This window comes from Protopterus annectens, chromosome 16.part0, assembly GCF_019279795.1.
Source record: "Protopterus annectens isolate FY-2018-M chromosome 16.part0, PAN1.0, whole genome shotgun sequence".
Classification (NCBI taxonomy): domain Eukaryota; kingdom Metazoa; phylum Chordata; order Ceratodontiformes; family Protopteridae; genus Protopterus; species Protopterus annectens.
Genome location: NC_056750.1, coordinates 766,933,066 through 766,947,708, shown reverse-complemented (window position 1 = coordinate 766,947,708; position 14,643 = coordinate 766,933,066). Strand labels below are relative to the sequence as shown.

The following is a 14,643-nucleotide window of genomic DNA, read 5'->3' as shown; positions in this document are numbered from 1 at the left end:
TAGTGTTCATGTCTCATATATTATACACCATCATTAATCCAATAAGATAAAGATGAATAAAAGAAAAAGGAAGGATGATATTTTGTGATTTTTTTTTTCTGTGATATGTTAATACCCCACTAACGGATTATTCTAGTGATGATGTCTCCTGCAGTACTGATACAGAAGCAGAATTCTCTGATATCATTTAGGCTACAAAACATAATGTATACCCAAACAGAAAGCTCAGAGACACTCCAAGGCTGTAGATGTAAAATAAAGTTCTCAGATAAAAACCATTCCAAGTAGTAAACTCCAATAAATCCAATGGATGAAGTTTAAAATGAAGAAAGATTTATTGTGCAGAGTTAGGTTAGCACTTTCACCCTGTTGGGCTTCCTCAGACCTTTAATACATACAAAAAAGTGGACACAAAGAATATATATAGCCACCTAGATATGACGTCACTTCCTACAATTAATCTATTTAAAAACTAAACAGAAAAAAGTAATCTCATAAGCATGCTCTAAAAGTAGAAATAAAAACATACATGCACTCAATATAAAATGTAAACATAAGTAAGAATAGATACTTGAATTTGGCTTACAAAAGTAAAACAGTTTTTGAAAAATATTTCAATTTATAAGAAATATACTTATATTCAAGTTTTATATAATTTGAAATGTATTAAAGAACATATCTAAGTTCAACATAAAATCTCATCAGAAAGGGACATTGATTATAACAATGTATATTATGTCATCTGACAATCAATCTTCTATTTTTCAAAGCTGGCTTAATGGAGACTCTTATCATTAAGTCCTGGGTTCTGGTCTGCCCTTAACCTGATGATCCAGTCAGCTTCTATTCTCTCTGTGTAATTTCTAATGTCTCCACCTCTGATGCTGGGTGTGTTCACTTGTAGAACCTGGAAATTAAAACTTTGCTAGTCATTAGTGTGTGTCATATGCTTCAATGATGCATTATTGGAAGATTGTATACGTATATTGTACAGGTGTTCCCTAATCCTGTCCCTTAGATGTCTATCATTTTTTCCTACATAAAATGCAATGCAGGCTATGCACTTGGCCAGATAAACCACATGTTGTGTATTACAAGTAGCAGTTACTCTAAAGTCAAACCGTTGTAGGGTAATGGGATGTGTGAAATAAGAATCTACACAAACAAATTCACAAAAGTTACATTTGTTGCATGGTTGCGTACCTATAGATGTATATAGCTCATTCAGACCACTAGAACCTCTAAGATAGCATAATGGTCTTTGTAAATTCATCCTATTCCTAGAGACAAAATGAGATTCAGTACCTACTAGTCCCTTTGACTCAGGATCCGTCATTAAGACTCCCCAATTCCTATAGAAGACATTTTTAACTGGGCCAATGTCCTGTGTATAGTTAAGGGATACTCTAACTGTAGTTTTCCAAGTGGTTGGACGCTCTGTTGTACCAAGACAGGTAGGATCACTCCTGTCTGAAAAATAAGGTCGTGCAACATTGTCTCTCAACAACTGAGCCCTTTCAATACCTGCATTAATCTCTATCAGACTGTAAGACCTGTCTGCTAACTTTTCACATAGATGGGATAGTTCTCTCTCAAACCCTGTCAGTGTTGGGTTCAAACGTGATGCACATATGGCCTGCCCCTTCACCATGTTATTAAAAACATAACTGGGATGCATACTCCCCCTGTGAAGAAAGGAGTTCTTTTAGCAAGGTTTCCTATAAACTCCAGTGGACTACCCAAGGTCCAGAAAGATTCATTTAATCCCCTATGAGACCTATTGTAGCAGGGAGCAGATGGGTCACTGAGCCACTGTCCTTGTATATAGAGAAGCAGCTAAGACCTATAGTGGACAAATTGTCACATATTTTGAGAGATACCAAACAGTTCTTACTGGATTTATACAGTAGAGTGATCACGCTACCATCAGGTTTGAATTTAATCCTTGTGACATTAGACGTCCAGTCACTGTTTACAGTTATACCCAACCAAGATGGGGTAGAAAGTATACACAGATGTTTAAGAGGAAATAGTAATTATACCCTTTCACAAATTGATATGATTTGTGCTTTACTTGAGGTTGTATTAGAAAATAACATCTTTATGTTCAGTGACGTAATATACCTCCAGAAGGATGGCGTAGTTATGGGCACTTGTGCCAACAGTTATGCCAACCTGGTCATGGCAGACTGGGAGAAAGAAAAGTTATTTGCTTTGGATAGTTTCACTGAGCATGTGGTCTTTTATAGACATTTTGTGGATGGCTTGTTTCTTTTGTGGACAGGTTCCGATATTGAATTACAAGGTTTCTATGATGAAATTAACTCACTGACACATTATTTGAATTTCACAATTGAGAAATCTGACCACTGGATATCCTTTTTAGATGTATATATAGAGAAATTACCGAACGGGCTACTCAACACTGCAGTTTATAGGAAACCTTGCTATAAGAACTCCTTTCTTCACAGGGGGAGTATGCATACCATTTATGTTTTTAATAACATAGTGAAGAGGCAGGCCATACGTGCATCACGTTTGAACCCAACACAGACAAGGGTTTGAGAGAACTATCCCATCTATGTGAAAGATTAGCAGACAGGTCTTCTAGTCTGATAGAGATTAATGCAGGTATTGAAAGGGCCCAGTTGTTGAGAGACAATGTTGCACGACCTTATTTTTCAGACAGGAGTGATCCTACCTGTCTTGGTACAACAGAGCGTCCAACCACTTGGAAATCTACAGTTAGAGTATCCCTTAACTATACACAGGATATTGGCCCAGTTAAAAATGTCTTTTATAGGAATTGAGGAGTCTTAATGGCGGATCCTGAGTTAAAGGGACTAGTAGGTACTGAACCTCATTTTGTCTACAGGAATAGAATGAATTTACAGAGACTATTATGCTATTCTAGAGGTTCTAGTCATCTAAATGAGCTTTATCCATCTATAGGTACGCAACCGTGCAACAAATGTAACTTTTGTGAATTTGTGTAGATTCTTATTTCACACATCCAATCACCCTACAACAATTTGATTTTAGAGTAACTGCTACTTGTAATACACAACATGCATTTTATCAGGCCAAGTGCATAGCCTGCACTGCGTTTTTTTAAGAAAAACTGATAGACGTCTAAGGGACAGGATTAGGGAACACCTGTACAATATACATATACAATCTCTTAATAGTGCACTATCAAAGCATATGACACACACTAATGACCAGCATAGTTTTAAATTCCAGGTTCTACAGCATCAGAGGTGGAGACATTAGAAATTACAGAGAGAATAGAAGTTGGCTGGATTATCAGGTTAAGGACAGACCAGAACTCAGGTCTTAATGATAGAGTTTCCATTAAGCCAGCTTTGAAAAATAGGAGATTGATTGTCAGATGACATAATATACATTGTTATAATCAATGTCCCTTTCTGATGAGATTTTATGTTGAACTTAGATATGTTCTTTAATACATTTCAAATTATATAAAACTTGAATATATTTAAATATATTTCTTATAAATTGAAATATTTTTCAAAAACTGTTTTACTTTTGTAAGCCGAATTCAAGTATCTATTCTTACTTATGTTTACATTTTATATTTACGAATGCATGTATGTTTTTATTTCTACTTTTAGGGCATGCTTATGAGATGACTTTTTCTGTTTAGTTTTTTAAATAGATTAATTGTAGGAAGTGATGTCATATCTAGGTGGCTATATATTCTTTGTGTCCACTTTTTTGTATGTATTAAAGATCTGAGGAAGCCCAACAGGGTGAAAGTGCTAACCTAACTCTGCACAATAAGTCTTTCTTCATTTTAAACTTAATCCATTGGATTTATTGGAGTTTACTACTTGGAATTGTTTTTATCTGAGAACTTTATTTTACATCTACAGCCTTGAAGTGTCTCTAAGCTTTCTGTTTGGGTTTCTTTGTTTTTTAGCATCGGAGCACTTACTCCCGAGTCACTTGCTTTATTGACTTTGTAAAACATAATGTATACTGTTAGTATGCAATATTGGTGGTATGGTTAACAATATCGCTCCTTTACTTAGAGTTTTTATAGCAAATGATAAAATCTAAGACGGTGCAAAAATTTTTGCCAAATGAGTGCTTAGCAAGACACAGAGACACACACATACACACACCTGCCTATCTATTGATCTATCATGCAAAAGAAGGAGGTAATATAAATTTATGGTGATAAAAGGGAATCCCCACTTATACTGTAGAAAGTCACAGTCCTAGGAAAACATTTGTATTTTGTAGTTGTGGTTCCTGATCTGAATCTCAATGTTATGACTTGTAAGTAAAACACTAGGGAGAGAGAAATCAATGTGTGACAGGCTAATATTCCTAAGATGTAGAAGATAAAGCAAAAGTTTGAGTTACACTTCCAGTTTAGGAATAGGGGAACACTGACATACCTACAGAGATCTAAAACTAGAAGAGAATTAATGCAGAAGCAACAAAAGGACCTAGAATTTTTTTAAGATTACGTGAAAAAAGGGTAGTGTATGTTTTATCAGAAACTTGCTCCAATGATGGATAAAAAGAAATCTGATGCAGTAAGAGATGTCAACATAAGAAATGAAGGTGAACAAAGAGAAACTTTGAAACAAAAATTAGTATAAAACAAATGTATGCACAGAGACTTAAAAAGGTGTTAGAACAGAAACAGAGAAAACAAGAAATAGAGGGGCACACTGTTGAGCACTAAAAGTGAGAAGGGTAGGAAAATATGGGCTTTTTAGCCTGTCAAAAGTTATTTGAAGAAGTAAGAGTGGTCCGTTAAAAGCTCTTGGATTACAGTGACAGTCTTGATACCTCAGGAAGACTATAGGAGAGAGTGAGTCAGAAATTGGACTTAAAATTGGAAGCATTAAAACATGATGTTTAGCTAGTTTATTTTGAACATTTACAACTACTGGTAAAGAGGTAAGACCTGCTTTGAGAATACAAATCAGAGTAATTCAAGCAAAGAAGTGAAAGTGAATATAGGTTACAGATGTTGTGTGCAGTATACCTGTTACTCACACTACTGCTATTCTATTTACATGTAAGTTAAGCATTTTTTTTTTATGTCTAGCATGACTACTTGTACAAATGGGCTTGAAGTGGATTCTGGGGGGAAAAAACCTCCAAGATCGCATTACTCCAGCAAGTCCATTGAGATATAACCATAACCACTCATTCTGATACAAAGCCAAAGTACAAAGATATAATAAAATAACTGAGATACAGTGGCAGTCATAAAAATGTTATATTTCCAGTGCCCTCCAAGGAAAACAGCACTGAGGAAGGCAAAACCTGAACCAAGCAAAAACAGCAACATGACCCATCTAGTTCTCTATTTTGGATTTGTCAAAATAACACCAACAGAGATTTTTTAGATCTAAATGCATACCTCTCAACTTATTTGGTCAAAAATTCTGGACAAAGCCAAAAATAAGTGGAGCAAAAATCAGGATTGATTTTTTTCATAGAATGAGTTTTTCATCAATATGCATGTTTTTGAACAATAAGTATAAAACTCTGACTAGCATTTCTGACAATAAATAAGAGTGATTTACCAGAAAATCAAAAATGTCAAGAGGGATAAATATATGAAGCTAAATCAGGGACATACTGCAAACACAGGAGCAGTTAAGTGCTCAAAAAGGAATACAAACAAGAAACTGAGGTGACAGCGTGGTAAGAGAGCAATCAAGAAAAACAGGAACCTAAGTACTTCACTACTTCACAGAAAATGCTAAAACACTTTATCTGTGAAGTGCTTTTGTCCTTTCATTTTTGGGACTTCAACAGAATAAAACAGCCAACCAATATGTGGTGCCTTGGGTACAGTGTTTTTCTATCTGGTCACAATAACCTGTCCCAGGAATTGATTACCTTTGGGGGGAGTGCAGGATTTTAAATGCTGCAGTTATGATTTTATGTATGTTGTTATAACTGAATAAGTAGGGTTGCCACCCCTCCGTTTTTTCTGGATTATCTGGAAATCAAATACATTCTCCGGTAGTCTGGAAAACACTGTACAAACTCCACTATTCTGTTTCAGAAAAGGAAACAGACCATTGGAGTTTGTTAAATTGATTGATTTACTATGTTTTTTTTTTTTTTTTTTTTTTTTTTTTTACAGAAAAGCGTAGTAAATCGGCCTAAAGCAGGCATTAGGAATGGAGAAAGTGGGCGTTCCCCGCCAGGTGATGTCACAGTGATGGCATAAAATGGGTGGGGTCTGGGTGAGAGAGTGGGTGGGGATGGGTAGGGTTACTGGTGAAGTGAGGGGTGTGGTTTTACTTTAGTTTTAGCCACAAAAAAGGTGGCAACCCTATGAACAAGCCTCAGCAGAAATCTTTAAGAATCTACAGCTTTAATGACTGAGATAATTAAAACTAGATATCCTTAAATTCTGAAGATAAGGTTTCTTCATTTACAATGGGTTGACATTACCACAACATTTGTTGCACCAGCAAGCAAAAGAATTAAAGAAATGGCAGCCATTGTCAACTTTCCATCTTCAAAATATTGGAACACTATACTACCTCTCATGAGGTGGAACAAATGGGCAAAATGAGGAGCGTATGTTTACAACTAGGGAGACAGCTCATAGGATGGTTAAAATGTTACTTTATACTTTATCAGATACCCAGTTCTTCAACTTTTAGAGAGACTCAGGAAAATCAAGTTAAGTTGAAAAACTCCAAGGACTTTGACAGGCAAGCCACCCCCCCCAAATAAACAAAGAAAATAAACAGTCAGCTCCAGTCAGCATCATGCAATCAAGCAATACAGGTAAGAGCAGGCTTGCAACATGAATACCATTATCTTGCATAATGTGGAACAGATGGATAAAATGGGACATGTTTACTAATAGCTAGGAAAGAAGCTCACACCACAGTTAAACATTGGACTTTATACTTATAAAAAGTTCTTTGATATCCCCAGCCCCTCTGTTTGCCAAAACAGCCATTTGGTTACAGCATAAAATGTTGTTATTTATAAGACAAAAAAGTTTTATAGAACTTTTAATATATGGTGTTGTACCAAATACCCAGATCAAAGCATTCCCATATTCTCTATTAGCATCTCTAGTTACAAATTCTCAGTTGTAAACAACTTTTTTCTCCACATGTCACTTACTTCATTCTGTCCACTACATTGTTAATGCTTTGAGCTTACATGCACACACACACACACACGCGCGCACACATATGTGCACACAATTAATTACAGTTACTTGTATGACTGTACACCTTGTATATAAGTTCAGAAGTAATGGCATAGAAATGAATCTTTGCATGTTGATGTCACAACTGTACATTGCAACTCCTCTCTGCCCTCTCCATTTCTTAGCTTTGTTGATGTCACAACTGTACATTGCAACTCCTCTCTGCCCTCTCCATTTCTTAGCTCAAGAATCTGAAACAAAATCAGGAACAGCTCTGTCTTATTTCTCTTGTATACTTAGAAAGTGGACAGAATAACAAGCTTTGCATTATCAAGCATTTTCTGAAGGATACAAAATCTGAAACACAAATTACTGTCATTATTTAGTGACAGCAATTGGCAAAAAATTGCCAGAATCACCAAATTTCACATTGAACATATCAAAATATCTCTTGTTTTTTTTTGGTGAAGATTTTTGGGCAAAGTTAAAAATAATGGAGTACAAAAAGAGAGAAATTTGAATTTTATGCATTTGTTAGACAAGTAAACCCAATGGGAAAATTGTCTATTTTCAGTAGTGATCCGGGAGCGCTGTCTGGTTAAGTGACTTGCACAAAGTCACAAAGCGAGCAAGTGGAGGTGAAATGATTCAAACCCTGTACCTTTGACTACAAGAAGCAGTTTGTTAACTCAAATGCTAGACATCTCCAAATTACTTACAATTTTAACAGAACAATAAGTGTTGCTTGTATGGTCATTCTCTGAACAATAACATTTTTTTGATTTGTACTTACTTGCTTTATTGACTGATAGTAATCTTTAATGATTTACCAGAAAAAAGAAATTGAGGGCCAGGGCATATATACATATGAGGCAAAAATCAGTGATCTGCAAAATCAGAGACTGATATGAGGCAGACAAATACAATTAACTTTAAAATATTAACATAACAACAAATACGGCATCAACATGCATTTTCTGAACATATCCATATCAAAAATATGTAACTCTAATAAATGATTTTATTGACAGACTGTAAAGCTTAGTGGTTTTTTTTTCTCCGTGATTTGTCAGAAAATGAAGATATGAGTGCAGAGGATTAAGGCTCTAAGCTCTTAGCGGCTTTGTGTAGTCAGGGGTATATTGTTTGATTCTTTTTTCCTCCATTTGGCTACTATGTTGCTTTGAACATGCCACTTAACCAGACAATGCTCTTGGGCTACCATTTTGTCTTATTTAAAAAATAATAGAAAAGCAAAAAGCTAGGGCACAAAGATGTGACAAAATCTTCACGTGCAGTATCTTAATTAAAAAAAAACAATGCCACGTCATGGTCAAATGGGGTCTTAGGCTGGTTAATGGACCTGACACCCCCCCCCTTCGGCAGCCATACCAATATCCCATTACTTGACTGTCTATCCCCAGTTAAAATAAACCACTGCTGAAACCTATTAGTGTGCATACTATTTTTTCTTTACTTTTACAGTGATGACAGAGAATTGAATTAAATTTAAACCTGATTAGGGCCTAGTTGAATGGTGCAGGATTCCAAACAGTAAATTTATGATAAATTTGCCAACAGCTTTAGAGCACCTATTGGACACAATTGCCCCCAGAAGCAGTCTGATGAAATGTCCTTGTCAGACTTGCACTAGATAAATGAAAAACTGAGGATATCAAAAGCTGCTGTCATTTACAGCTCATAGCATTAAGTAATCTAAACTAATACCCAGATAAAATGTTGTAGTCCAACACATTGCATTTCACACCCTTGTGCCTGCAAAAAACTTGTGAAATTAACAATGCATTCATAGTTACTATTGTAACATTTTTGTTATGAAGTTTATTCACAGTCAAATAAGCACACAGTCAACAATCAACAGTCAACAAAACAGGGAAACCAAGATTGTACCAATAGATCATGACTCATATGATGAATCCCATGTTTACTGCAATTGATTCCTCCTTTTATAGCACAACTACTCTGGGAGGCAGGACACACACCTACACACACACACACACACACACACACACACACACACACACACACTCTCTAACATCAATTATATTCCCTTGTACGACTGCATACATTCAGACATTTTGTGATAAAATGAACAAATTAGTACATAAATAATGACTGCAAAGTTTATTTCAACCAACTGCTGTGTGGACCATGCAGTGTATCCCATACTGCACCCCCCATGCCCCCAACCTCTTAGCTCAAGCATTGTTGACAAAATTCCAACAATCAGAAATGGATTTTATTTTTTTTAAATATTTCTCTTGTATACCATTTTCTGAAGGAGACACATTTGAAACTCACATGCCTGCCATTATTTAGTGACTGTAATCTACAACAATTTAATACAAATTTGACAAGGTACAGACTAGAATAATTCTCAATTTCTTTGATCAAGAATTTTGAGCAAAATCAAAAAATAAATGGGAAGGAGGGGAAAGGCCCCAACAAAGGGACACATTCTAAATTCTCTTTATCAATTTGTTAACTAATTAAATCCACTGGGGAGGGTGTCCCTTTTCAGAGGATGACCCAGAAGTACAGTCTAAGTGACTTGCTCACAGTCACCCCTTAGGCAAATGATGGTGGAAGGATTCAAAACCTGTCATTTTGACCATAAGAAGCAGTTTAACTGTCCAAAACCGTTGTGCCAAACAACTCTTATTTTACTTAAAAGTTTAACAGAACAACAACAGGTGTTGCATGGACATGCATTTTCCAAACAATGAGAACTGTACAACTCTAATGGCTGACATTGATTGACTCAGTGATTTATCCCCCCAAAAAAAAAGTTAATGGAGGTCTTGCAGCTGTGTGGAAGATTAAGGCTCCAAGCTCTTAATGGGCTGGCCTCTTTAGTTAAGGGTACAGGGTTTGTGTTTCTCTACCTACATTTGCCTTCTGTATGACTCTGACTAAGTCACTTGCCCAGATAGCTAAATAACTAGCACATTATATAACACATACACACACACACACACACACACACACACACACACACACACACACACACACACACACACACACACACACACACACACACACACACACACACACTGGTCTCCCTTATTGCTCTTCAATCCTACAATAAAGTCCTCCCAATTAGACCTTACAGCGACACCCAAAAATGGTACTGTAATATCTCCAGAACCAACCACCAAACTCTTAGGAGTGATAATAGACCATAACCTTACCTTTGACATACACATCAATATCACCATAAAATCAGTTAACAGAAAGCTAGGCACCCTTTACAGAATTAAACCCTACCTTACCCCTACAGCCAGAACTACTATTGCCCACACCCATCTCATCTCCACACTACTCTATGCCTCTCCCATCTATATCAATCTTTTAAAAAGCAATCTCAACAAACTGGCACTGAACCTATAACAACATAGCTAGATTTGCCACAAACTCACCATTTAGAACCCACCATTGTCAGAATCTAAAACAACTTGGATGGCTAGAACTCCAAAATCACCTATTATTTCAACAACTTACTATCACACACAAGATCTTATATCATCCTACTAGTACTCCAATACTAGCTAGTCTTATCACCCCCGCAAAAATCTCTCAACCCTTCGCTCAGCTAATAGGTTACTAGTAACTATACATAAATGCAGGAATAAGGCTGGGAACACACTGTTCTCAAACACTGTAGGGAAATCTTGGAACCTACTCCCCAGGGAACTCTCATCTCTATTCAAAAAGCAGCTTAAAGAATATCTCCTAACTCACTGGCTATGCCCTTGCACAAATCCTGACTAAAACTCTCCTCCTTCATTTTTTATGCCTAGTTTTTCATAACACTCTCATCCTATCTCCTACTAACCACTGTGAATATGTGATTTTCAGCCTACTAAAGTTACCACTAAAAAATGCCTTTCCTTAATCTGCTATTGAGCTTAAAAACTCACTTAGCATGCATTCTTCTTTAGAAACAGAACTCTACATTAATTTAATCTGCCACAGAGCTTAAACTTGCTTAGCAAGCTCTACCCTAGTTTATTTTTTGAGTTATAGCTTGTACACAATTGTAAACCATATTAGTACTAAGATGTTATGTAAAAATCTTGTTGCTCTACTTGTAATTATGTACTGTGACTTTAATTGTAGTGGAGCTTTTCTTCCCAGGTCTCTACTGAAAATGGACATGTGTCCAGCTAGACTAGCCCGGTCAACAAATGTAAAATAAATAAAAGACCATTATTGCTCTCCCAGGTGACACCTGCTTACTACTGTTGTCTCACTTGTGCATGTTTTCCTAGTGTAAGTTCAAGATGTCTGTCTCATTTACCATTTGCCCATGCTCTCCCAGTGTAAGTTTAATGTCACTTACCCAGAACTGTGAAGTCTCTGTTGTAGCATGTAAGTTCCAACAGACCTGCTCACATGACCGAATATGGTGAGCTAAGAGTCTCAGAGTAGCATTGAATGGATAGGGATGATAAAATGGATGTTAGATGTGAAAGACTTTTTTTTTTTTTTTTAGTAGTTGCAGGTACAGGGCACTCATGGGGCACACATTTTCACAAGGATGTGCATGTGCCTCAGTCTAGCATGGTCCCTAACCTATGACAGTTTTTATAAGAGAAAGCTCTGCTTCAGTCTCAAGCTAAGGTGATGAAGAACGCAACCCTGAATTACCTGACTTACAAGCAAGTCACATTATGCTTAAAAAAAGTTCATCAGGAAGATGTTGTGTTAAGTAGAATGCGACAGAGAGAGAACAGAATGAAATGTATAGTGGAAAAGGGTGAATAAGATGTGCCTATTGCTTATTAATGCCTATTCTGAGTTAAAAATGTATCACTATTGATCAGTAAATAAAGATAAGGAGAAAATTCTACATCAGCTGTTAGGACTAAAATCTTACAGGTTACTAGTGATGAAGTTACCCTGTAGTTGTGTGTTAGGAAGGCAAGAGCCATAATTTATTGGTCAGACATAATGAAATAAATAGAACGTTTCTGTACATCTTGTCCAGAATGTTAGAAAACTGCACACCATCCTGGGTGCAAAAGTTCATTAAGTCCAATGCATATTGTAAAAGTGCCATTTGAATACATTTCAATGGACATTGTTGGGACAGTAATAAAGTATAAGAATGCATAGCAGACAAGCAGACATACTAGTATAATGGACTATGCTACCAAAACGTGCCTGTACTACTAAGGTAAACTTCACGGTTTTACCTTGGTCTATATAGTGATTTTATTTAAAAAAATATGCACACCAACACAACTATTTCTTCTGCTTATGATCAACCTTACATACTTGTGCATGATATTCTTGTAGAGTTCCTCTTTTACTGTCATGGATATTTCTAGGCAGCAAGCTGTTTTTAACTGGGACATATTTTTTTCTCACACAAGTCTTTTCCGGGAGAAAAAATACTTGGAGCAGAAAAGGAGGTGAGAATTTCATAATGTACTCAAACAGAAGTTTCCTCAGTTTTTTACAACTTTATTGCTATATTCCAGTGTGATTGATAATAAAATCAGTTAAGCAGATTCTATAGTATGATGGTTAATATAAAAAGCTTTCTGACTGAATGGAATTGAAGTGCTGTAATATAATCCATGCATTGCATCCAGAGCACATTAGCAACCAAAAGAAAACTCCAGGAGCAATTCATACCTTAATGTGATTTAATAGCATGTGAGCAGGTAAAGGGTAAAACATGAAAAGATGACAAAGAAGAAAGAAAAAAAGTTATATCCCTTGAGGCATGAGAGCCATTACTTACCCAAGTTTAAACAGTAAATACAATCTCATTTTTAAAACTGAGCTTTGTATTTTCTCTGTCCTTTTAATATGATTTACAAAATGTATACTGTTTCCTCAAGAGGCAAGCAAAATACAAGGACTACATTGTAAACAGCAAAATTCCCATTTAGTAAGTGACATCCTTGTTTTTCTTCCTTCCTAATTTGCAATCCTTCTGTTTTAGACATCCTTGACCTAAAAACCTGGTGATGAATACATCCCAGACAATATGATGTGCTACATCTAGTTTGACAAAGAATGTTCCTCTGCATTTGGTTTCTGCATCTGATTAATATTTTGGCACTATTTAGTTAATTGATTTAAATACTCTTAATAAGCCAGTAGTGATATTTTTCTATAAATCTTTTTGTGTGGTACACTTTGTACATGTATTTGAGACATACTTACCTCTGAAAGGAATGCTGTCTGTTTGAGAGGGGGTTATTTTTATGACTGCATAGCTATCATTTCTTTCTGTGACCTAATTTTTCTGCTCCAAGTCATGTCAAACTGCATATCTTCAGTTTACACTTTTTTCACTTTTTTTTCATTTGGCTTTCAACTTCTGTTTTTTTTTCTTTTTCTTTTATGTACTAAGTAAACATTTTATAATATTGATAATAGACCAATCAGCAGATTTAGCTGCCTGCTGTGTGTTTAATAAGATTTTGTTGCTTGAATTGAAGTTCAGTAAATTTCATTATACAAAAAAAAAATTGTAGCACTTTGCATGTTATGAATTATTTTAACTCTTCACAAATCCAGGTTTTAAAAATGATGTATGCATCTGTTATGAAGCATGATGTTTAACATACTCAGAAACAATTTATTCACAATTTGCACTTGCTGTTGGAACTGACCTAATTTCCATGGCATGGGTTCTTGTTCAATGAATTAATCAAAATACGTATTGCAATAATACACAGGCATTATCAAAAAGAATAACCTTTACCTAAATCACAGTTCCCAAAAATAATGCTGGATATAATACCAGTGCAGAAAAAAATATGTATTGTATTGCATTATATCGTTTTCTGGTAAGCTTAACAGCCTTTTGCAAGCTAGGATTTTAGAAGAAATATACTTGCAATTAAATTGGTATGGTGTATTGCATAGCTCCAGGTTACCTTTCATTCTGTAGTTGCTTACATGTAAGAGAATACGACTATGGCAAAGCAAATGAGATGGATAAAGTACAGCATTTTGTCAATACTCGTCTTTAAGCATAATGTTTTAGCAATGTTACAATGGAAAGAAAATGTTTCTAACACACAGAAATGTACATACATAAGACAAGTCATCTTAAGCCAACTATGTAGTGCGTATGGCGTCTGACCTTGCTTTCTTTTTCTTCCAAGAGAGTCTCGAGCTTCTTCTGAGCAGCACGTCCTTCATGGTCATCACTAACAATCAGGACGATGTGGTTCCAGCTAAAAAGTTCCATCATCTCAAACCAGACAAGAGCTTGATGGGAATATGGAGGCACAGTGCGCAAAAATGACAGGTGGATACTCTAAAAAAAAAAAAAAAAAAAATAGATTGGAGATTTAATGAGCTGAATTGTAAGCAGAATATTAGATGCTAAACTAGAAGCTAAAAGTAGACCAACAGATGGTTACTCTGCACTGTAAAGATTTGTTTTTATCTCTATTCTTCAGACATCTTAAGATACTACG

At 35.8% G+C, this 14,643-nt stretch overlaps 1 protein-coding gene across 1 annotated transcript in view; it reads right to left on the bottom strand.

The window, feature by feature from the left end:
* LOC122790836 (glutamate receptor ionotropic, NMDA 1-like) overlaps positions 1-14,643 on the bottom strand; it is a 1,095,578-nt gene that overhangs the window by 421,624 nt on the left and 659,311 nt on the right. The window contains exon 3 of the mRNA XM_044058475.1: positions 14,304-14,480. Within this exon, the coding sequence (XP_043914410.1) occupies positions 14,304-14,480 (177 nt within the window). The remainder of the gene's footprint in view (positions 1-14,303; positions 14,481-14,643) is intronic.